General features: G+C 46.6%; 1 protein-coding gene across 4 annotated transcripts; it reads left to right on the top strand.

Moving 5' to 3' along the window:
- Positions 1–9,373: 9,373 nt before the first annotated feature.
- LOC133358649 (zinc finger protein 501-like) lies at positions 9,374–21,999 on the top strand. 4 transcript variants are annotated; one of them, XM_061577044.1, is made up of 4 exons: positions 9,458–9,502; positions 10,609–10,656; positions 14,130–16,851; positions 18,818–21,999. In XM_061577044.1, exon 4 carries the CDS (start codon positions 18,818–18,820, stop codon positions 20,360–20,362), a length of 1,545 nt encoding a protein of 514 aa, XP_061433028.1. In that variant the 5' UTR covers positions 9,458–9,502; positions 10,609–10,656; positions 14,130–16,851; the 3' UTR covers positions 20,363–21,999. The 4 variants fall into 4 exon arrangements, with proteins under 4 accessions (XP_061433027.1, XP_061433026.1, XP_061433028.1 ...); XM_061577045.1 differs by having other exon boundaries at positions 9,469–9,502; positions 14,135–16,851; XM_061577042.1 differs by lacking the exon at positions 14,130–16,851 and having other exon boundaries at positions 9,432–9,502; positions 18,818–21,998.
- Positions 22,000–23,958: the final 1,959 nt, after the last annotated feature.

Here is a 23,958-nt window from a genome sequence, read left to right as displayed (position 1 = left end):
GGCTGAGGCCAAGACCAACGAAACCAATCACCTAGCTGACATCCCGTGATCACGCCGAGGCCATGCTCCCAGGCTCTCCCCCCATTGGCTGTAAAGCGGGACCGGCAAAGCCGATCACCCCGTGAATCCGACATAGGCTCTTATTACATTTGTATAGTGTGTGGTGTGATGTTTGTATATTGTGTGTGGTGTGTATATTGTGTGTGATGTTTTTATATTGTGTGTGATTGTGATGTGTGCACATTGTATACCTACGTAAAGTAGAGCCGACACGAGGTTTAATTTTCCCCCAGTCCAGAGGTGGGCGGTCAGGGCCAGCAAGGCATTCTCTGCTGGCCTAGAGATTGTCAGAATCAGATTTTTTTAAAATATAAATTAATGTATATTTTCATAAATTGTATATTTATTTTACAAAGTTTGTTCCCAGCAGTCTATTAACGTCATACTCATTGGTTCTTTCGGTAAAGTCACGTATGTAGAAATAAAATAAAATTTTAATAAATCACGACGTTTCGAACGCAACAGAAGCGCTCATCATTGGGTTGACATTGGGCAAAACGCATAGCGAAGGAACACACAGATGGACATTACACATGTAGTGGTGTTAACTACTCGCTGTTCGCAAACTGTGAGAGAGCGGATCGTAAACAAGGTTTTCCCGCTCAATCAAACGGTCAGGGTCAAATGGGGTGAGGTAGGACCCAAACGCCAAATTGGGAAGGACCAATCGGAGGGTCCCACAAGGTGGCCGGGGATTGGACAACCCGGCCACGAACAGGTAAAAAAGCCAGAGCGCTGAGAGCTCTTGGCCAGTTCTGCTACACGAAGACCCAAGTCGGCCGAAGAAATCTAGGATCCTGGACCAGCCCTTATCAGGGCTAGGGCTCAGTGTAACCAGTGGTCGGGGAGAGATCCCCTAGGTCCAGCCAGAGGACGCTGGGATAGCAGGGAGATTAGATAGCCTGCAAGGTCCGGAGGCTGTGTCTCCTCAGGGTAACGGGTGAGGGGACCATATACCCCTTTGTGTGATAGGGACTGTGTATTAAGATAATAAAAAGTGTGTGCCATAAAGAAGTTTAGAAGTCCGTCCTTTACAACACTACACACATATAGCACACAGAGAATGGCAAACTGCACGGAGGCAAATACAGCAAGAAGATGTGAGACGCGAACTCAACAAACCTTAGAAATATAATGTGATGCAAACCAGTCGGCCAACAACACAGTTAGACACTAACCTGGTTGACCACGTATTTCAAAAGACTGCTAAATTTTGTGTTCATCTTCTGGGCTGAACATACCAACGTAAACAGAGGACAAGGACTCGTGAACAGACACGAGGTACCAAGGTAGCATAGATACATACACAGAGAAGACACAGGGAAAGATTTTGGGCAGCACAGAGGAACAACCAGAGCAACACCACACCAAGAGACATACACATGTAGGACTCGTACTGACGCGACAGCTTCTTTGTCTTTCTCGGTACTTTATTAACTCATAGTTTCACATATCCGTCGACATCACTCAATGCCCCTCCATATACTTCAACTCACAACTCCCCATCAACATAACTTAGTGTCCGTCCGCTTGCTCGTTCCGCTCCACTGGCTTCGCTCGCTCTCCTGTTCCTCCAGCGATCCTCCTCTTTGCTCTCTCTCCAGCTCGGTCGCTCTTTGTTAACTCTATCATCCCACTCCGTCGTAGCTCTCCGTTGTCTCTCTCTCCACCGAGGTCCGTTACTCCGCTGCTATCTTATGCTGTATTCGCTCCATCCAATGCTATTTTATCTGTATTCTCTCTATCCACTGCTACCGTACACTGTATTCTCTTTGTCCACTGCTACCTTATACTATACCCACTCTATCCGCTGCTCCGTCTCTCCGTCCGTTCATCACTCGTCCCAGGCACCAACTCCCATTTCTCTCCACGCTCTCTGCCTTTATCCCTGAACCAATTCCCCTTAATTATTTGGGTCATCCCCCGCTTCGCCACTCGCCCCCAGCCCCCAGTGCGACGTGGCATTGTTGTTGTAGGTACAGCGACGCCAATTCCAGACACCCATACCTCTCGTCCAATCACCGGCTTGCGTCCTCAATTACCCCCGGCCACCTGCAGCCCCCCTTAACTATCACGCCACCTTAATTGGTACAATAACAACAGTAAGTCGCTCAGCGCCCTGTGTCCCCGTTTGCCCTCATTGTCCGCCACGTGCACGCATCTCAACCCAGCGCTTGACGTGTATTTCTCAAGCCCTACATACACATGGAGAGGCACACACAGACAGACGCCCGGAGGAATAGCGTACAGGGACTTATATAGGCTGTAGAGGTGGGGGGAGGGAAGGGGCGTAGAGAAGGCCCAATGCAGGAAACAAATCGTGGGAAACAATGGGGAAACGACAACGAAGAAAGCACATGGGAAAACTAAAATGGACACACAAACCACGGTAAACTAAAACTAAGCAAAATTACAAGTAGAGATACACAGGGAAATATGGACAATTGTAAGGATAACCTCCCCGTAGAAGTGGATTCATCTAGAATTGAGGCTTTCGTGATTGCAGAAATTACTATACTCATTGGTTATTTCGGGAAAGACACGTGTGTAGAAATAAAATACAATTAGAATAAATCATGAATAAAATACAATTCAAATAAATCACGACATTTCGAACGCAACACAAGCGCTCATCAGGTGAAAATGGGGCAAAACACATAGCGAGGGAACACACAGAGGGACATCACGCACATAGCACACAAAGAATGACAAACTGCACGGAGGCAAATACAGCAAGAAGATGGGAGACGTGAACTCAACAAACCTTAGAAACATAATGCGATGCAAACTAGTCGGCTACACTATTCCACTTGATAAAGGTTACGGTCGCTGTGAATATGGGGTGGTTACGTCGAAAGACACTAGTCTATAGTCCTAGTGTCATGGTGAGATTATTCGAAGGTGGTTTAATTGCAAGAGGCTATCCTCCATTCAATTGAAGGCCTAGGTGTAAAATACACGGCCCTCCACTGCCCCAGTCCATACTTGTGTAGTGACATAAGAAGGGAGGGGCTGCTGGGGGCTCTGGCACCCTGGGCGGGCCAGGCGCTTGGGCCCCTTGGCGCCAGGTGCTGGGTTCCCAGGCGGGTCAGACGCTTAAGCCTCTTGGCGCCAGGCGTTGGGTTCTCGGGCGGCCCAGGCGCTAAAGCCGCTTGGCGCCACCAACGGGGGGGGGGGGGCTGTGTGTGCTCTGTGGGATATCTGGGGGCGCACACGGCCCCACCCCTCGTTGGGGGCTAGGCATAAAGGGGAACTCCCTGGACTATCAGGGCCAGTTGTAGCTCAAGACCCAAGACCAGCCATCTCAGGACCCTGGGATGTTGTGAGAGCCAGTGGTGGGACTCTGGAACTCCCAACTCTACGACCTTGTGAGGGCGAGTTCCAGAGCGTAGCCAGAGTAGAGTATCTAGGCTGTGTACCTAGGCTGTGTACCTAGGCTGTAACAGAGTATCAGGAGTGTTGGAGTGTTGGACTGTTGGAGTGTTGGATTGTAATAAAGAAGTTACCTCTACAAGTGCCTCCGGAACCCGTTACACTTGCCCACAGCCCTCTCCCAATACGTTCCCTGCCAGCATGCCTCGAGGCCCCTGATGCCCCACTCCTCTAACTCCTCGTCTGCTCCTCCCCTCTCCCACTGTTCCCGCTCCACTGCTCCCTCCTTTTGACGGGAATACTCTACATGCCCCCCAATCCACTGTCCATCTCCATTCCTACCCCTGACATCCCTTACATCACCCCCCCCCCCCCCCCCGGGGAGAAAAAAACGCCCGTCCTCGGTTCTGCCTACCCCCCCGACCATGTCAGTCTCCCCATGAACCCTCACCCCTATCTACAGTTACAAGCAACCCTTAACCCCCCAGTCACCATACAATTCATTTAACAACATCAATTGAATAGTCTGCCCCAGTCTCCAGCCAGTGCCCCGTAACAGCCCAGATATCCACAGTGTGTAGATGACCGCAGTGACTCCCTCCATCAGAGCCCCTCTGGTCACGGTCCCCGGTTCAGTGGGCATCGCCTTGTCCCGTGCTGCAGTCTTTCTAGCCCCTGCAACCAGTGGTCGTGTTGCCTCTCCGTCAGGCCTCACATGGGGCACTGTAGATGGCGAGTAGCAGCCGGTGACCTTGCCCCGGACAGGGGTGATGATGACGGCGGTGATGATGGCGTTGCCTCAGTGGAGGATGATGAAGGTGATGGAGGTGGAGAGATGTATGTTTTAAGGCAGGTGGGGTGTACAAGCCATCGTCGCATACCCAGACTACTCGTTATAATGTGAAGAGTCTAGCGTGGGACGGACTACTCACTATAGCGTGAGAAATGTAGCACATGACTGACTACTCTCTATAATCTTCTTCTTCTTGGTTCTTTCGGTAAAGTCACGTAGAAGGGAAATAATAAAATAAAACATAATAATATAAAATTCTCACGACGTTTCGGCCACAACACAAGCAGCCGTCCTCAGGTGAAGACAGAGCTGCCTGAAAGACAGCGCTCCAATGAACACTGCTAAGCTTGGCAGCGTATTTTAAGCTGGGTGGGAGGAGAAGAGCGCCTTGACAAAGGAGTTTACATATCAACAGAATAATTTTGCATTGAATAAGCTGTGTTAATGTGAGATAATTAGCAGGATGTTAAAGTCAGAAATTAGCATGTAACTGGGAGATTAGCATGATGTTAATGTGAGGAATTAGCATGTAACTGGTCACGGAAGTGGCTATGTTAAAGTCAGAGTTTACATATCAACAGAGGCATTTAGTATATTGACGCCAAAGAACTGCAACCACCCACTATCATACAATAAACCTATGTGAAAGAACTAAATATAAACTACATCAATATAATCAATGTACTCAATATATTCTCCAATAAGCTGAGCTATTAACATTAAGTTACTGGGTATACAATACACTATATAATGATTATCATATAGTGTATTGTATACCCAGTTACTTAATCATATAGTGAACCGATAAAAAACTCAAATATAAACTACATCATTATCATCAATATACTCAATATAATCTCCAATAAGCTGAGCTACTAACAATAAGTCATTATACATTACACTTCAATGTCGCAAAAATGATTATATGCCTTCATCTAATCTTTTTCTTACATCACACGACTATACCCCGTATTATAAGCTGACATAGACAGACCCCAAATTTAATTATACACTGCGTTACTATAGACTATAATAACATTAGACTTGTAATATTACACTATGTATTATTCTACCAACCCTACTGTATACCACACTGCTGTATATTCACTATATATATAAAATCGCAAATCTGTCTGTCTGTGTGTGTGTCTGTGTGTCGCCGGACCATACGCAGTTTCATTGGACGGCGGTTGCCCCTGGCAACGGGTAGCGACGCATTCGCTGCGGGGTGGACGCCATTTTTAATTCCCGTTAAAAATATGCGCACGCATTAACACGCGACTCTGAGGTAAATTCATCAAAGTTTCACGTCCTCTTCACTCCCCCCCCACCACAATGTGTGCAATTACTATTATAGGGTCGGTAGATTATAAAATTATAGCGATTAGACAGTATTATTGTAGCGCGGGGGGGGGGGAACGGCACCCGTACCCAGCCTCAGCCGGGTGACCAATTTAGGCGAGGCCGGAGGCTCTGCACGGTACTAGGCCTCGACACCCACCACACGACTCTGAGGTAAATTCATCAAAGTTTCACATCCTCTTCACTCCCCCCCCCACCACAATGTGTGCAATTACTATTATAGGGTCGGTAGATTATAAAATTATAGCGATTAGACAGTATTATTGGAGCGCGGGGGGGGGGGGGGGGTAACGGCCCCGGTACCCAGCCTCAGCCGGGTGGGCAATTTAGGCGAGGCCGGAGGCTCTGCACGGTACTAGGCCTCGACACCCCACCACACTATATGCCGTACATATTACTGCACAGCGGCCGAGGAGATCGTGGCTGGGGGGGGGGGGGGGGGTAGCAGCCCATCTGTGTATATATGTAAGGTTATTAAGAAATATATTTTTCACCCGGGCAACGCCGGGTACTTCTGCTAGTACTCTCTATAACGCAAGGAGTCTAGCACTTGATGGACTACTCGCTATAATGTGAAGAGTATAGCATGGGACAGACTACTCACTATATAACGTGAGGAGTCTAGTGCATGGTGGACTAACTTAAGCGTGACGAGTCTAGCTAGTTTTACTTCAATTAGCTCACTTGCCCTCCGATCACGCCACACGAAAAATGCTAACGTGACACTTATCTGCTCTGGATCTGGGCCTCCCCTAGGTCAACTCAGCCTCACAACTACACCCAGTGTACACAATAAATACGCAGACCACACACAACACACAATATACATGGTCATAGTGTACACAGAACACGGTGTAGACGCATAATTCAGATAGTGTACACACACGGTGTACACACACTCTACACATTGTACACACAACATTCGCCATTCGCCACTAAATGGCAGTGATGTACCCATGGCGCTTTTGCCAGGCTTGGTGCACTTTGAGGCCAAGTCAAGTGTCGAACGCTCGCTGATAGGACGTTGTGCAACAGACCAGGTGCCATGGGTTGACTGACTGAGATGACTGGCAGATGCACTAACTGTGCCAACTTGCTATATTTTAGCCACCCGGCATTCTGCCTGTTGTTGTGAGCATCGCTCATATGCCCTCCGTTATTGAAGGGTGACTACCTCCAACTGCCAAGTATTGTCCTTCACAAGCCTACGGATCTTGACAACGCTGATACCAGTCTTCAGCAAGTCCACCGAGCTCCACATCATCTTCTACTGCATCAGACAATCTGTTTTACAGCCCGTGTTACGCCCATTTAGCCCCCCTATCCGGCCAAACAGAAGCTGTTTGGGCATGCAGTGGCTGGGCATGCAGTCCACATGACCCAGCCAATGCAGCCGTTCCTGCCAGAGGAGCTCAACTAATGTAAATGTGTTCAGATCTTTCAAATATTGGTGAGCTCACACATTACAGCCTGGTTAAACCCCGGATGGATCGTAGGCAGGCCAGCCTGAATGTTTCTAACTTGCACAGATGTTCCATTAGAGTGATCCACGTTTTGTAAGAATAGAAGAAAGTGAGGGCCAAGAAGACCCAAAGATTTCTGTTTAGAGGGTCATACCAGGTAGCCTCCACACAGCGTTAAGCAGCTGATGAAAAGATGCCATCCGACTGATTCGGAGTGAGACCTCTGCTGTCAAACCGGAGCTGGTCATAACCATACTGTCCAGGTGTACTGGACCGCTACTGGACCATACTGTCCAGTAGCGGGTGACGGCACGTCACGCTCACCCTCCGAGGGAGTGACGTCGGAGAAAGTGAGGTCAGGGAGACCTCGGGGGACGGTGATGTCATGTCCCAAGGGGATATTTAAAGGGGACCCCGTGACGTAAGCGGGGTCGTCGAGGGAGCCGGGGAACGAGGAGAGGGAGTTGGGAACCAGGGTAGGATAACCTCACACGAGGCTAATTCACCCGACCGGCCAAAGTTGGTTCAGCCCTCGGCCGGTGCAGGGGAAAAAGCCCAGATAGCCGGGGGGGGGGGGGGGGGGGGTGTTAGGGACTCCCAGTACCCCTTCCCTGGAGGGGAAATAGATAGCCGTGGACAGTAGGCGGGAGCTGTAATTACTTAGGCGTAAGCCCCGAATAAACTTGGCGGAAGCCCCCTCCAAGACCTGCCTCTGAGTCGTGGTTTGCACCACAACACAGGTATGGAAAACTTTCCACTGGAAAACTCTCTATTCTCTCCCTCAACTTTCCATTACAAATAGAGAGTTGAGGGGTGGAGTGTTTAATGGCACGAAATACCCAGGCAGGTGCTTAGTTTTGGTGGAGCTGATGGTAAGGCTCCACCATCTTGTGACACACTCCAGGCACAGCAGCAGCGCCTCTTTCTCTGAGCAGCAATCACCAGATCATCAGCATTCATAATATGGATGACCAATATGGAGCCATCCTTTGACCGCACCCGGGCTTCGATCATCCTCCCATTGTATCTGCACCAGATGTAAATTTCACCAGTACAGCCATGGAAAACTTCACGAACTACGTAGTCAAAAATGTTAAATCATGTGGGAGCCAGCGGACATCCCAAGGTGAACAGGGAATGGCGCTGACACCCAGCCACGTAGTTTTACCCAAGCCTGCGAGTCAGGGACTCCGAAAGCACAACTAACAACCCAGAGCCCTGGCCTATTCATGGTAAAATAAGCCTTGACTATGTCAATACAGCAGAGATGTAGGTGCTAATGGGATTCCCTCCACCCCTGGTGTAGCAAGTCTCATTAAAAAAATGCCCTTCACCATCCTCGCCTGCATCACTGTCTTATTCTAATTAAGCATTAATCTCTCCTGCACAAGCAAACCAGAATCAGGACTCAAGGTAAAGAAAACGGATTTTGTTTTCATGTTACTTTCTTTTATTTACTTTATGCCATTGTTTTACACTTTCCCATGCAAATGTATATATTTATAGTTTAATAATGGTTCCCTTTTTTGTGGAACCGTAACACGTTTCTAAACACTGACCGTATGGGCATTTAAATACAGTACATTATTGTGTTCCTACTTATGAACCGTTCAACGTACGAACGGGTCCCAGGAACTAATTGTGTTCGTAAAGTCGATGACTATCCTTATTCCTTAACCTGAATTGTCCTTGTTTCCTAAAATATTTACGTTTTTTTCGTTCCTGAGCTCACGCACCTAACGGAGCTCTGTAATATAGATGGAGAAATGTAAAACAAATCTAAATAAACTTAAACTCTAAAAACATCCCCCTCCCTCTTTCTCTCGGTCTCTGACGTTAATACTCAACACTCAGCGCGGTGCAGGATACCCCGCTAGTAACGTCATGTCATCAAGGATCTCCCCTCCACAACGCACATCCGCGTGACGTCACATCGGCTTCATCTGTCGATTCCCGTGCCTGGAAAATCCTTTATCATTTTTTCTATCTACGTGACTTTACCGAAAGAACCAAAGAGTATAGAAAATCCTTATTTGTGCAAAGCCACGCTCAATCGATCCATATGTGGGTTTCGGCTATTAACATAATTTATCATGAACATAATGTATTCAATAATTTCGATGTAAAGCTTTCGTGACTGCAGGGATTCATCTTGGTTCTTTCGGTAAAGTCACGTAGAAGGGAAATAATAAAATAAAACATAATTAAATACAATTCTCACGACGTTTCGGCCACAACGCAAGCAGCCGTCCTCAGGTGAAGAACAGGTCTGTCGGAAAGACAATAATTATGTATCCGCTTACAACAGCCTCGCCCAATCACTCCATGTATGGGCCCGAAACTATTTACAGAGCTAGTGACGTAATGTCATCCCCACGACCAGGCACCTTCCGCGTGACGTCACGGACTCGATCCTGCTTCTCTCTGATCGCTACTCGGTTTGTTTCTCGAGGTAAGATGTTTACATCGTAGTCATTATTATTGTTGTTTACCCAGGTAAAAGCCTCGCTTCTTCTTTCTCTCGTAGGGACATTAGCTGAGTAGCAGCTATGATGGATCGATGTCCAGGTTGTGACATTGCAACAATGAGATGTGGGGCCTAGCTATGCAGGGCTTGCCTCCTGGCCTTGCCTGATTGATTTGCTTGAATTGTTTAATTTGTCTTAACCTGGCTGACTGCCTCACCGAGTCTCGGTACTCGAGTTGAGGAGCCTTCAGACAACTTTTTTTGTTGCAATGGGGGGTGCGATGCTTCTGCGCGTATTCCCGACTCAGTAGTTTGCAGGTACTTTTTCAGCATTGGAACGTGTGGACGATATTTCACCATCAGACGTTTACGGTATTTCCCGAGTGAAGTCTATTTAGCTCCGAGAGGCTCTTTGATGAAAACTAAGAACTGGTAATTAAACGGGAGGCATTAAGATGCTCAAACATCAAAATATATACATTTTGCAGGCATCGTCTGCATTAACCACACATACTTTGTGAACATGCAAACAAACATGCTCTGATAATATAGGCATTGTCTTTGAAACAGATTGGCCTACACCAGACCGCATTCTGTATGGCCTAGCCTCACAAGTGTCAGACGAGAGAACGCCAAAAGACAAACAGAACTAGGCCATAAAGAAGGCGGTCTCTGGTGTAGGCCAATCAGTTTCAAAGACAAGGCATATATCCAGAGTGTGTGTTTGCATGTTCGCCACAAGTATGTGTAGTTAATGGAGACTTGATGCCTTGAAAAAAAGTATTTGGTGTCAACATCTTAACATCTGTTTCATTAAACTTGATTTGAAGCTTTGTTTTATTTCCAGAAAGGGTAAAACTTATTTTTATGTTTCATACTTTGATACTGGCAAGCGCATCCCATGGCATAATTTAGAATACCTTGTGCGGTGTGTAAACATCGTCATTCTGGAGACAAAGGCGGCCGGGCGTGGCGCTGGCCCACCCACCCTATCGTGTGCCGTGTCGGTCTTTATAGGTGCTCGCAAACAGCACTTGCCCCAACAGTCTGTTCATGATATACCGGGGATCTTTCTCTTTGTGCAATTGTAGTGACTCATTGTGCCCCTTCCTACAAGTAAGCCAGCATCGGGACTCAATGTAAGTGAAGATTTTTTTTCAATTCATGTTACATCATTTTTAGTTTTTAATTTACTATACAGCATTACATGCAAATCTACAATATTTATACATTTTTACTTTAGCAATGTTCCCTTTTTTTGCTGAACCCTAACACATTTCATAACAGACCGTATGGGCATTTAAATACAGTGGATTGTTGTGTTCCTACTTACGAACCGGGTCTCAGGAACTAATTATGGTCGTAAGGCGAGGACTGTCCCAACTCATTTAATTACACACGCACGCATGAATATGCACACAAACATACAAATACAAAAAACAGACATACAAACGCGCAAAACACATGCTGATTAATTAGCAAAAAACAACAGACAAACCGTTAAAACTGAGAATTAAAAAATAACCATTAAGTATTACACTCAATCTTAATTTTGGAGCTTTCGTGACTGCAGGAATTATTCTTTGGTTTTTTCGGTAAAGTCACGTATAAAAATAAAATTATAAATTAAATAATAGCATACGACGTTTCGATTGCAACACAAGCAATCATCATCAGGTATAATGAAATAGCGACATAGAATATAACCAGAAAACTATAGACAGACATATAAGCAGACAGATATCACCAAGATACATAGAGAGAGCAACCCAGGTACAGAGAGAGGTGATCGTCTCTGTGGGGTGGCCTTAAATAGACAGAGGGGGGCGGAGGCAGAGAGAGGGAGGGGGTAGGGAAAACATTTACATGTCAATGAGTACGAAGGGAGGGGAGTAAGGTAAGCAGGCTTAGAGGGAGACAGAACACACTAAATTAAATAACCTAGCAAAGTATCGAAATGTTATGTAAAACGACACAGAGAGTCGGTCAACACACAATTAACGCATTGCCTGGTCGATTACGTATTTCAAAGATTGCTAAGTTAGAATTTAAGTGTGAAAATTGTAATTTTCTCTGTCTACACTCGTTTTGTATCGTTCTTAGGTTCTGCTCTGTCTGTGTGTCTCCGTTCCTCTTTTTTATGTTTTGTCTTTCTTTGTAATTTTCACACTTAAATTCTAACTTAGCAATCTTTGAAATACGTAATCGACCAGGCAATGCGTTAATTGTGTGTTGACCGACTTTCTGTGTCGTTTTACATAACATTTCGATACTTTGCTAGGTTATTTAATTTAGTGTGTTCTGTCTCCCTCTAAGCCTGCTTACCTTACTCCCCTCCCTTCGTACTCATTGACATGTAAATGTTTTCCCTACCCCCTCCCTCTCTCTGCCTCCGCCCCCCTCTGTCTATTTAAGGCCACCCCACAGAGACGATCACCTCTCTCTGTACCTGGGTTGCTCTCTCTATGTATCTTGGTGATATCTGTCTGCTTATATGTCTGTCTATAGTTTTCTGGTTATATTCTATGTCGCTATTTCATTATACCTGATGATGATTGCTTGTGTTGCAATCGAAACGTCGTATGCTATTATTTAATTTATTATTTTATTTTTATACGTGACTTTACCGAAAAAACCAAAGAATATTACACTCAAGAAAATAGGTGAAATAACATACACATTTACACAAACCCATGAATATATTAACACTGTAACTTGAATAAAAAATAAAAAGGGGTAAAAACTATGAATTTATAACAAACAAGTAGGAAGTACCCAGATTTTTCCAGGGAAAAACATATTTCAAGACTTGTCTCTTAAAAAAGAAATACTAAGCTATTAAGAAAGCGCGGCGTTCCGTTTGTCCATTTATCCATCCGGTGCGAAAGAAGTTCAACATACATAGCTGCAGGTAGCTTTCGGCTGTTGCTGCTCGTCACCGCGTCGGTGTGGGTGCCCTTGTACAGGCAGAGCTCGCTTAGCGCTCCTGTAGAAGTGAGCGCGCATGAAATCGGCGCTACATGGGGTCATTGTACTGTTGACTATATTGGGTTGTCGCAAAAATAAATAAACTCCTTAAAAAGTAAAAAAAAGTTTTATTCACAACTTCGTTTAACTCATGGTCGAGAAGTACGTCAATGATGCGGCGCCTGCTCCCACATCAACGCTTACTTGAATTAATTGATTACTTTACAAATTAATCTTCAATGTACAACTTTTGTTTGTGTGGAGTGAGGGTGGCCGTAACTCTTTCACACGGAGCAGGCGCGCCTGAGACACGTGGTGCCTGCTTCTTGGGCGAGGCGATTCGAGAGTTTAGGGACCGCGACGTTTTTTACCTACACAAATATATATAAATAATAACGCGTCCATACAAAATGTAAATTGCTTTAAAGTAGCGAATTAATAGATTCATTGATGCCGATTTTGATACAGCCATGCATTGTCACCGGATCTGAGTACGTGTGCAAAATTTGTAATTGATCGGACAACAGAAAGTAGACAATTTTGATTACACGTTTTGACCACGACAGGAGTCAAGTTAAGTAAAACCGTTGAAAAAAGTGAATAAATGCGTATTAAATATTACGTGTGCAATATGACAATTATAAACATGAAAATTATTCAAACTACTAAAATATGAATGGTTATCCTCATTTTAATATTACAGTTGTGTAATAGATGTTAAAAGGTTTTTTAAGTGTGAGTACCCTCGATATAAACGTATTCTTTAATTTATTAAAATGTATTTCAATGTTTATGCAATTTATTCCATGTATTATGATGTAATAATTGAGTATCATGAATAGTCAATTAGTATGCATTTATGATAATTGGTTCTTTACCCTTCTATCTGGCAACAAAACTGACACCTTTTTGCAAGGAGTCATGTTTGCATAGACCGCAATACCTGCAGTCATAAATACAAACAAAAGACATAACTCTGATAATGTGCACTGTCCTTGAAGTTGATTGGTCCACACCCGAGACAGCTTTCCTTCGAGCCTAGTCTCATATGGGTTGGACCAGATGACGCCAAAAGGCGCACGCAAGCTGTCTCGGGTGTGGACCAATCAACTTCAAGGACAGTGCACATTATCAGAGTTATGTCTTTTGTTTGTATTTATGACTGCAGGTATTGCGGTCTATGCAAACATGACTCCTTGCAAAAAGGTGTCAGTTTTGTTGCCAGATAGAAGGGTAAAGAACCAATTATCATATTTTTACTGGCAAATGAGGTCCCCATAGAGTATGCATTTAATCAAAGAAATGTGTATGCATATGATCAGGAGCAATTATTGTCAATTATAAACAACAGTTATTCCGACTTTATGAATTCAAGATCATTTTGTATTCAATTAAACAGTTAATTAATAGATTCTCACATTAATCACAAGTTATTATTGGCTTCTAAGTTGTTTAGGGGTATGTATTATCAATCGTGATAATAGTAATCACTCTCGCATTCAAGCTTTACTGATTCTCGCTTTATTAATTACTAGCGGGAAATACCCAGCGTTGCCTGGGGGAAAAATATATTTCAAAACTTGTCTTCTCTTAAAAACATAACATATACATACACAAATATGAAGTTATTGTCCTTCACGTCTAGAGCAGGCGAGGCCGACACAAGCGGCCGCGTGCGAGGCATCAATCACGCGGCGCCTGAGGGCGGAACAGAAACACTCTCCTGAGGACCCGCGTCAGCAGACGCACGCCCCAGCTCGTCGGGCACACTCGGCCCCTGTGATATGGGGATGAAACAAACTCACACGGCGCGAGAAATGGCTTAAGATGAGAGGGGTGTACAAACCAGCTCCGCTTACCAAACCGAATCTAGGACACATTGCGGCCGCACGACCCGAACCACATCAACTGGCACTCTCTATGGTTGCAGAAATTTGGGAGATGTGCCCACCGGCACCTGCGGACAATGCAACCAGGCCCTGTCCCCCAGCGACCAATCGCACAGGGAAACACGGGCTCCTTTGAGCCGCTCGTTGGACAACTGTCTGGCCCAGGAGTTAACACTGGCAGCTTCCCGCGCCTCGGGAAGTTTGGCAAGCGTGAACCGAACCGAATAAAACATTTTGGACACTTTCGGGGCGGGTGCGGCTTGTAAATGCACATCGATGGGAGGATCATACCCCCTCCCATACATCAAAAAGAAGGGAGAGTAGCGGTGGACGCGTGAGGGGTCATCCTATAAACGGAGAGAACTGCAGGAATATGCAAGTCCCAATCACCCTGTGACTCGCTGACGAAGTGACCCAACATGGAAGTCAGAGTCCAGTGTAGGCGTTCGACCATGCCATCTGTTTGCGGGTGGTACGGCGACATGCGTGCCTTTTTCGTCCCCCCAGCAAATCGCAAACATCACGCAGCAACTTGATCCGCAAAGAGGCGCTTAGGGGCACCCTTATCCAGAACATAGCCATTGAGGAATGCCTCAATAATAGTCACAGCCGATTGATTCAGGAGCGGCCAGGCCATAGGCCAGCGTAAGAAATACTCAACGCCCACGAGCAAGTACATATTTCCACGCGCGGAAGTAGGAAACGGCCCGAGAATATCAAGGGCAACTGTTTCGTTAACACGCGACACCTGGATGGATTGCAGCGGAGGGCAACAGGATTTCGCTGGCGGCTTCCTCCGGGCACATTGCACGCAGCCCTAAAGCAGATCCTCGACGTCGAAGGCCATGGCCAGCCAATAAAAATCCAAATAAAAGCAGCCAGTGTCTTTTGCACTCCGAGATGCAACAATCGTTAATGCACAGCCCATAAAACCTCGCCACGCAAGGTGGTAAGGACAACAATAGCATAACGGCGCAATCCTCCGTCCCATTACATGAGCTGCCTGCCCCGCAGGACAAACGAGGCAACACGTCGCGGAGCCGTGCCATCGGCAGTCTCCCTGACACACCGGCGCAACTTAAGGAGGAACGCGTCCTCTGCCTGCCGGCGTCCCCACACCTTGTAGTCCAACCCGATAACCGCATCCCGTGTGGCAGGGACGTCGCCCGTCCAGCCCATCGGACGCAACGAGAGGGGAGTTGATCGGTCGACAAAGACCTGGAACCCGAAAAACAAGCATACTCCCCACCCGCTGGCAATCGTGATTGGGTGTTGACGTTCGTATGGCGAGAACCCTTACGATACGTGACTTGGAATGAAAAATCCTGTAGGATTTCAAGCCAGCGTGATAATTGCCTGAGGGCTGATCCACACGCAGCGCGTACTGGAGCGCCGCGTGATCGGAGCGCACCTGGAAATGTATCCCGTACAAGTACAGCCAATATTGTTGCACAAAAACCACAATGGCCGATAGTTCCCAGCACATTACACAGTACCGCTGCTCGGCAGGAGACAGCACCCTGCTACCATACGCGACAACGTACTCCACGCCATTTACAACTTCGGATAACACCGCACCAATGCTAGTATTGGTGGCGTCCATGTCTAACACCAATGGCAACGAAAAGTCGGGATAACGCAGGGGAGGGGCGTTACCAACCCATCACGAATGGAGCGGAACGCAGCTTTCTCCTCCTCCCCCCAATGACATTTTTGGCCCTTAGCTGTCAATGCGTGGAGAGGTTTTGCAATAGATGTGAACCCCGTGACAAATTGGCGATAGTAAGAGGCAAAGCCAATAAAACTGCGCACCTCGCTGGCCGAGGTGGGGGTTGGCCACATCCGAATGCAAGAAGTTTTCTCCGGGTCTATCGCGATTCCCGATTCGCTGACTATATGGCCCAAGTATCGAAACGATTTTTGGAGTAGGTGACATTTTTGGGGCTTGAATTTCAGGTCGGCCACACACATTTAACGAAAACAGCCTGCAGGCGATTCAAATGCTCATCGAACGTGCGACCAAAAGCAATGACATCGTCCAAATATATTAGGCACGAATCCCACTGGAAGCCCACTAAAACCAACTCCATCAAATTCTGAAAGGTGGCCAGTGCGGAGTGGAGCCCCATCGGAAGCCGGTTAAACTAAAAACCTTTGTGGTGTTCGAAATGCCGTCTTGGGCCTTGAAGCCTCATCAAGTGGCAACTGCCAAGAGCCCGACAGAAGGTCAAGGGTGGAAAAGAACCGCGTGTCCTCCAAAGCGTCCAACAAATTGTCCATACGAGGCAAGGGGTATGCATCCACAACAGAAACCTTGGTGAGCTTGCGGAAATCAACACAAAACTGCAAACTGCCATTGTGCTTTTTAACAAGTATGATCCGAGCACCCCATGGACTGGTGGATGGCAAGATGACATCTGCGGCCAACATCTCATCAACTGCCGCCCGAACGTGTTCCTTTTCGGCCAGGCTCAGGCGGTAAGGATTCTGCCAAGTGGAGGCGGCATTTCCCGTGTCAATATGGTGGCGGAAAAGGGACGTGCGACCGATATCAAATTTACTTTTGCTAAAAATGTCGGAAAACTCCCGCGGGAGCGCTCTCAGCTTTCCTATTTGTCCCGCGGATAAATCGCCGCATTCAGAGCACAGTCTATTCATCCAGCCCTCATCCATATCCCGAGGTCTGTGAGCCCGAACGCCAACCCTGACATTGCCAACGACATCCTTCTCTGGACATGCCATAGACGCATGCGCAATCACATAACCCGTGTCCGATCCGGCATTAAGGACTTGTATGAATGGTTCCTGGTCCCGGGACACCAGCGTCTGAGCCGCTATGAGTGACATCCCCCGACTAAGCTTATTTGAGGGACCCAACACAATACCGTCCCTCACAGCGCGCGCATCGAGGGGTTTACGCAATCGAAGGGGCACCAACATTTGCGCACCGGGCAGAATCCGCACCATTCGGTACGCAAGCGCTTGCACCGTGGTGTTAGCAGAACACATGCGGGTCGGAGAGGGGAGAAATTCCATACGCCATCCCGACGGCAATTCCAAACAGCCCTGGTCGATACAAATCTTCAGGGGCATTTTGACGAAGGAAATCGGTCCCCAGTAAGTACGGAACAGCCAGGGCCGTAGAAACCAAAACATGGCCCGACAATGTGACATTGGCAATGCGCAACAGTTATCCGACGATTATCCCCAACGATCCACCGTTCTGAGAGTGTGAGAGTGAGTGTATGTGTGTGAGTCTTAGTTACCTTGAGTGTTATACAGGTAGGAACAACAGGTTCCACACTGCCCACCAGGGATTATTTGTCTGTCTGTCGTGCATATTCCGAATTCCGCCCACCCATGCTCCTCCCCACCGAACACCAAGCTACGCCGCGATTGGTTGACGATGTCGGGGAGGGTGGGGGGGAATGGTAAACATGCCCACTCATCCAACTGCCCCTCCCCCCTTCCCCCTGAACGCCGCGCTGTCCAACCAAGTTCCTACCTGCCCACTCCGAAGGAATGTGTAACCTACTCACGCCGGCTTGTGCCCGCCCTCAGTCGGGCATATTTGTGAAATACACCACGCCGCCGCTGACCCTAGCCATTGACCGAGCAACCCAACGTTACTACCAGCTCCCTCCGCAGGAATGTGTTCATGGCAAGCTCTCAAACCTGTTCTGTTTTCCAACTTCTCACTCTAGTATTAATTGGTTTTATGCCCATCGAGTTTTCCAACTCTTGGAATGCAATGGATACACGTATGTATCTACAAGGAACTATGATTTTGAAAATTGGCAAAATATACAACCATACCTCCATTGTACACTACAGAGGGTGATTTTCCCACAACGTTATTTATTTTGTATGAGCAATATATGAGGGCTTCATTTGGCTATCGGTAAGAGCACTAATAATACAGATGGTAAACATCAATCTGTATTATTTATTCTACTCACGAATGCATTCTACTGTACTCCTACAAGGCAAAGGTGGGACATGAGGTTGGAGAAGCTTCTTCTGCGCTCCCACTCCGAGTCATCAGAGAAGAGCTCCAGTACCTCTGATCTGAGGCTTGCCCTCAGTCTAAATTTCTGTAGTAGAGCCTTAGGCTCTGTCCTAGTCTCGTGAGTTCTCACCTGGCTTAACACACTCTAGAAACATGAAATGTGATCGTGACCACAAATAGTGATAATCAAATTTTGGGGGATGGGGTTTGTTTGGCTCAGAGCATGGTGTCGCTCTCAATGACTGTGCGAATGATGGGGGTGGAAACGTTTCCTTGGCCAGCGCCGCTGCGCATTCTCACTTGTAACCGCTTTGTGATTTTTAATTTTTTTTATTTTAAAAATCTCCAGGACAAAGGAATAAGTGCTCTATGGGGTCACACAAAGTGAGGTCTGCCTGTATATTGTGTGTAATATGTATGTACATATATCTGCAGATGAATCACATGGAGCAGAGTGACTTGGAACAAGCTGGAATTAAAAGACACAAATGCATCCAGTGTCCATACAGCACGGATCAGATGAGCAACTTGAAGAATCATTACAGAACTCACACTGGAGAGAAGCCCTTCAAGTGCACTGTGTGTGGGAAGGCATTTGCGCAATCACCATATCTTAAAATACACCAGAGAACACACACAGGCGAGAAGCCCTTCAAGTGCGCTGTGTGTGGGAAGACATTCACATGGTTATCAAATCTTGACAGTCATCAGAAAACGCACACTGGTGAGAAGCCCTTCAAGTGCACTTTGTGTGGGAAGACATTTACATGGTTATCAAATCTTAATAGCCATCAGAAAACACACACTGGTGAGAAGCCCTTCAAGTGCACTGTGTGTGGGAAGACATTTACACAGTCATCACATCTTGACAGCCATCAGAAAACGCATACTGGTGAGAAGCCCTTCAATTGCACTGTGTGTGGGAAGGCATTTACACGGTCATCACACCTTGACAGCCATCACAAAACACACACTGGTGAAAAACCCTTCAAATGCACTGTGTGTGAGAAGGCATTTAAAGAATCAGGATGTCTTCACATTCACCAGAGAACACACACAGGTGAGAAGCCCTTCAAGTGCACTGTGTGTGGGAAGGCATTTTCACGGTCATCATATCTAAACAGCCATCGGACAACACATACTGGTGAGAAGCCCTTCAAGTGCACTGTTTGTGAGAAGTCATTTACACGGTCAGGAACTCTTCAGGATCATCAGAGAACACACACAGGTGAGAAGCCCTTTGTGTGCACTGTGTGTGAGAAGGCATTTAAAGATTCCGGATCTCTTCGTATTCACCAGAGAACACACACAGGAGAGAAGCCCTTCAAGTGCACTGTGTGTGGAAAGGCTTTTTCATGGTTATCGAATCTTGACAGACATCAGAAAACACATACTGGTGAAAAGCCATTCAAATGCACTGCGTGTGAGAAGGCATTTAAAGATTCAGGATCTCTTCGTATTCATCACAGAAAACACACAGGCGAGAAGCCTTTCAAGTGCACTGTGTGTGATAAAGCGTTTGCAGAGTCAGGAACTTTTCAGAAACATCAGATTATACATTCAGGCGAGAAGCCCTTCAAGTGCACTGTGTGTGGGAAGGCATTTGCACGGTCACAAGCCCGAAAGGCGCATGAGAAGATCCACAAGGAGACGGAGGTAGAATTAAGAAGTGAAAGACAAAGTGCTACATTGAGGACATCTCGCATAGAACAAGAACCACAAGCAAACCCCAGTTTTGAAACATGGCCAGGTGTGAAGGTGGAATGTGAAGAAGTGAAGGTGGAATGTGAAAAAGTGAAGGTAGAATGTGAAGAAGTGAAGGTGAAATTTGAAGATGAAGATTCGACTCCAGGACCTGACCTCCAGGTGGATGGAGGCAAGGTGAAACAGGAGAAGCATTCAGACTCTGAGGGAGAGCGAGGGAACCTCCATGAGTTTGTGGAGGAATTGTGGGTGAAGATTTTGGACAGAGCAAAGTAGGAGGAACATGTGAAGCAGATTCTGTGAAGTTCTGTAACAAGGAACGTAACAGAAAGAATCTCCAAAGCGTTCACCTTATTCACAGGCTTCTCTCATTACAAGGTTGCATGCAGCTGTAGGCATCATCCAGGCAGAGATGAGTTTTCGTTTAATTTAGTTGCTCCAGAGTTTTGGAACCACCTAAGAAGTTTCATATCTTAAAAACACCAGAGAACACACACAGGCGAGAAGCCCTTCAATTACACTGAGTGGGAAGGCATTTACATGGTCATCACACCTTGACAGCCATTAGAAAACACACACTGGTGAAAAACCCTTCAAATGCACTGTGAGAAGGCATGTAAAGAATCAGGATCTCTTCATATTCACCAGAGAACACACACAGGTGAGAAGCCCTTCAAGTGCACTGTGTGTGGGAAGTCATTTACATGGTCAGGAACTCTTCAGGATCATCAGAGAACACACAGGAGAGAACCCCTTCAAGTGCACTGTGTCCTTATTGACTCTAGGACCCGACCTCCAGGTGGATGGTGGCAGCTTGAAGCAGGTGAATTCGAACTCTTGACGGGGAGAGTGAGGCGATCCTTTGAGTTTGTGGAGGTGTGGATGGAATTTATGGACGATGTAAATAGGAGGGATCGGCACATGTGAAATGGAGTCTGGTAAAATGTGACACTCGGAAAGTGAGAGAGAATCTCCATAGTGTTAGTTTTATTCACAGGCTTCTCACTACAAGATTGCATGCAGCTGGAGGCATCATCCAGTTCGAGATGAGCTTTCAGTAATTATATTATTGCCGTGCAGTTGTAAAATATTGTTGATTTGAAAAGTAGTGGTAGCATTACAAATTGTTGGTTATGTATAAAGCGTGTTTGAGTCTATATATGAACCTTATGGCGTGACCCCGGGGTCCGAAATAAACGGAAGTAAAAATCGTAATTATTTTTTTGGCAACTCCGTCACTCCGTGCACATAAACGCTTTGACCCATCTGGCGCGGATCATTCTGTTATGTCGCCCAAGCGCAGTGAGGACGATTGCGCAGAAGAAACAAAACTTTGATTAGCACATAGTGTAGAGCTCGTCGAGAGGAATAGATTGCCGTATGGTTCGCCTTCAACAGACATAAAATGACGTTGCAACGCAGTTTATGCAAGAGCCGGGGACTTATGGGACCCCAGGGTCCCACCATAAGGTTCATATTAACCTTTGGACAGTGCAGCGTAAGCAAAAATAGCGTTAAGCGAAAACAATTTCCCTATAAGTAAAGTAGTAAGGATAACGTTTGGCAATATACGTGGTACTACTCACACCACACATATGGCGGGACAAATAACTGAGGGTACTTTGCCACTGCGTTACTGTATTATTCTGCATTACTGTATCACTGTACCACTCAGCTGCGCACCTCAAGAAAGTAGTTGTCCACTGCTCAGAAACTGCATTGCAACGGTGCGCATTCCGCGTTGTGCTAAAAGTGTTCCCGAATGGAAGAACCACGTGATAGTAAAAACGCGTTGTTTGAACACCACACGTTAAGCAAGGATTTTCTGAATTATGAAAACGGATTCCACGTGTAGCTGTACCTTTCGGTTTGCTCTGTTATTAAAAATGCTTTTTAGCTGCATTTACTTGAATTGCATTTTCCTTTAGTAGACATTTTCTAGCTGTGATTTCCACACCTGATAATGATTGCTTGTGTTGCAATCGAAACGTGATTTAATTTAGTTATTTCTATTTCTTTATTTAATTGTATTCTTATTTGTATTCTTTATTATTTTATAATTTTTTCACCTACGTGACTTAACCGAAAGAACCAAAGAGTATAGATCCTTGCAGTCACGAAAACTTCAAATCTAGAATTTTTCAAACACTTAAATTAGGTTTTATGCAATATTTCAAAGACACCAAAACCCTCGGGTCTCTGAGTGTTTAAGGGTCTGCGTGTATTTGGGTCTCTGTTCGTCTGTGGGTCGCCACTGTGGTCGTCAATTTGTCTACGGGTCTCAACAAAAACAGCCGCAGCAATAGCAACAACAACAGCAATAACTTGGGATGGTGATAGTGACTTCTGCCTGGTTGTTTGCCGGCCCAGCTCTTGTGGGACTCTGGCTGAGCAAGCGGAGCAGTCTGGTCAAGCAATGCCTCTCCTTGGAGGCTATACCCAGAACTTTTTTTGGCCTGGATCGGAATACCAATTCTATCTCATCCAAACATCACTGATACCGCAGTGGGACCCATCAGCAGACTTGACCCAGCATCCAACGTGCAGAAGGAGGAAGTGCGAGTGCGGGCAGTGAAGGCAAAGACCCCCCATGTAGCCTTAACAGACTGCAGGGGCAAGTGCTCTTAGCGAGCACTGATGAAGGCTGCAATGGCACACGAGGGGTTGAATGGCCAGAACCACACCCGGCCGCCTTTCTCTCCAGTGCTGATGTTTGCACACTGCACCAGGTGGTAATTTGAGGCTGAGTCGACCTACGGGAGGCCCAGGCCCGGTTCAGATGATCATCACTGGTGTTCGCCGTGAGCGGGAATCGAACCCGGGTCGCCGGGTTCGTAGCGCAGCACAATAACTGCTGCGGTACCACTCCCCACTGCGCACACACTTGCACATTACAGTAATAGCACTGTCGTTTTATAAACTGCGTGATCGCAATCGCTGGAGAACCACAGACGGCAGCAGCCAGACGGTAAGGAGCCGCTATTACCAACAATTGCCCAAGCTCTGCAGTCCTCTATTAAGTCGTTTTCAGCCAACGAATGAGTGTGGGAGGAAACAGGAGCACCAGAGAAAACCAAGGCGTGTGGCGAGCGAGGCGGCAACACTTTAGCCCGTACATAAGGAAAAGATGGAGATTGGTCCACACCCATGGGTAGGGATGGAGTTTTACAGCCCATCTGTGTGTGATCCACCAACCCTCACTGCTGCCTCCACAGCACTTTGAGTGGATCATCAGCCTTCAATCAACTGCTGGATGTCAAGGCAGTCTTTTTTTTGTCCTTATCTTTTTATATTTTGTAACTTGCTGACCCGTCCCCTCGTGGACAATTGTATAAAAAGAGCTTCCATAGCTCATCAGATTCCTCCAGTCTAAAATATTCTGATGAGTGAGTGGTGAGTGAGTGTGCGCTCTGCGGGGTAGTTTTTCTGATTACGGTCAACTACCGAGCCGTGACTAGGTCCACTTTGTGGCACAGCAGGTCCCACTTCACGGCCACCACCACCTTTTATGTGTGGCACAGTATGGGGTACAGCATAGGGTAGAGGACAGGGAACACCACGGGGTCCAGCACGGGCTACAGCACGGGGAATAGCAATGGGATACAGCATGGGGCACAGCACGGGGTAAAGCACTGGGCAGTACACCAATACTTTAGGGGTTTGATGAGTTTAGATTTTTTTTCTCGCACCACAAGACTTCCAGTAACAGAGATGTGAGCAGGACATTAAAGATGCCACGCCCCAACATACTAGATATAGAGCAATGGCCTGATGTACGTCTTCCCCTTTTTATGTCGCTTTGCAAACACGTAGTCACTTTATCAATAATACCACTACCTGATTTAGGTCGCCCGACCCACACTTGGCGCTGC

Source organism: Lethenteron reissneri, chromosome 63, assembly GCF_015708825.2.
Source record: "Lethenteron reissneri isolate LAM-NWPU_2019-01 chromosome 63, ASM1570882v1, whole genome shotgun sequence".
Taxonomy (NCBI): Eukaryota; Metazoa; Chordata; class Hyperoartia; order Petromyzontiformes; family Petromyzontidae; genus Lethenteron; species Lethenteron reissneri.
Note: the sequence above shows the minus strand (reverse complement) of the source record. Positions and strands in the feature narration are given on the sequence as shown.

Coding starts and splice junctions, on each gene's coding strand:
- LOC133358649 (XM_061577043.1), top strand. CDS start 18,818: ATGAATCACATGGAGCAGAGTGACTTGGAACAAGCTGGAATTAAAAGA.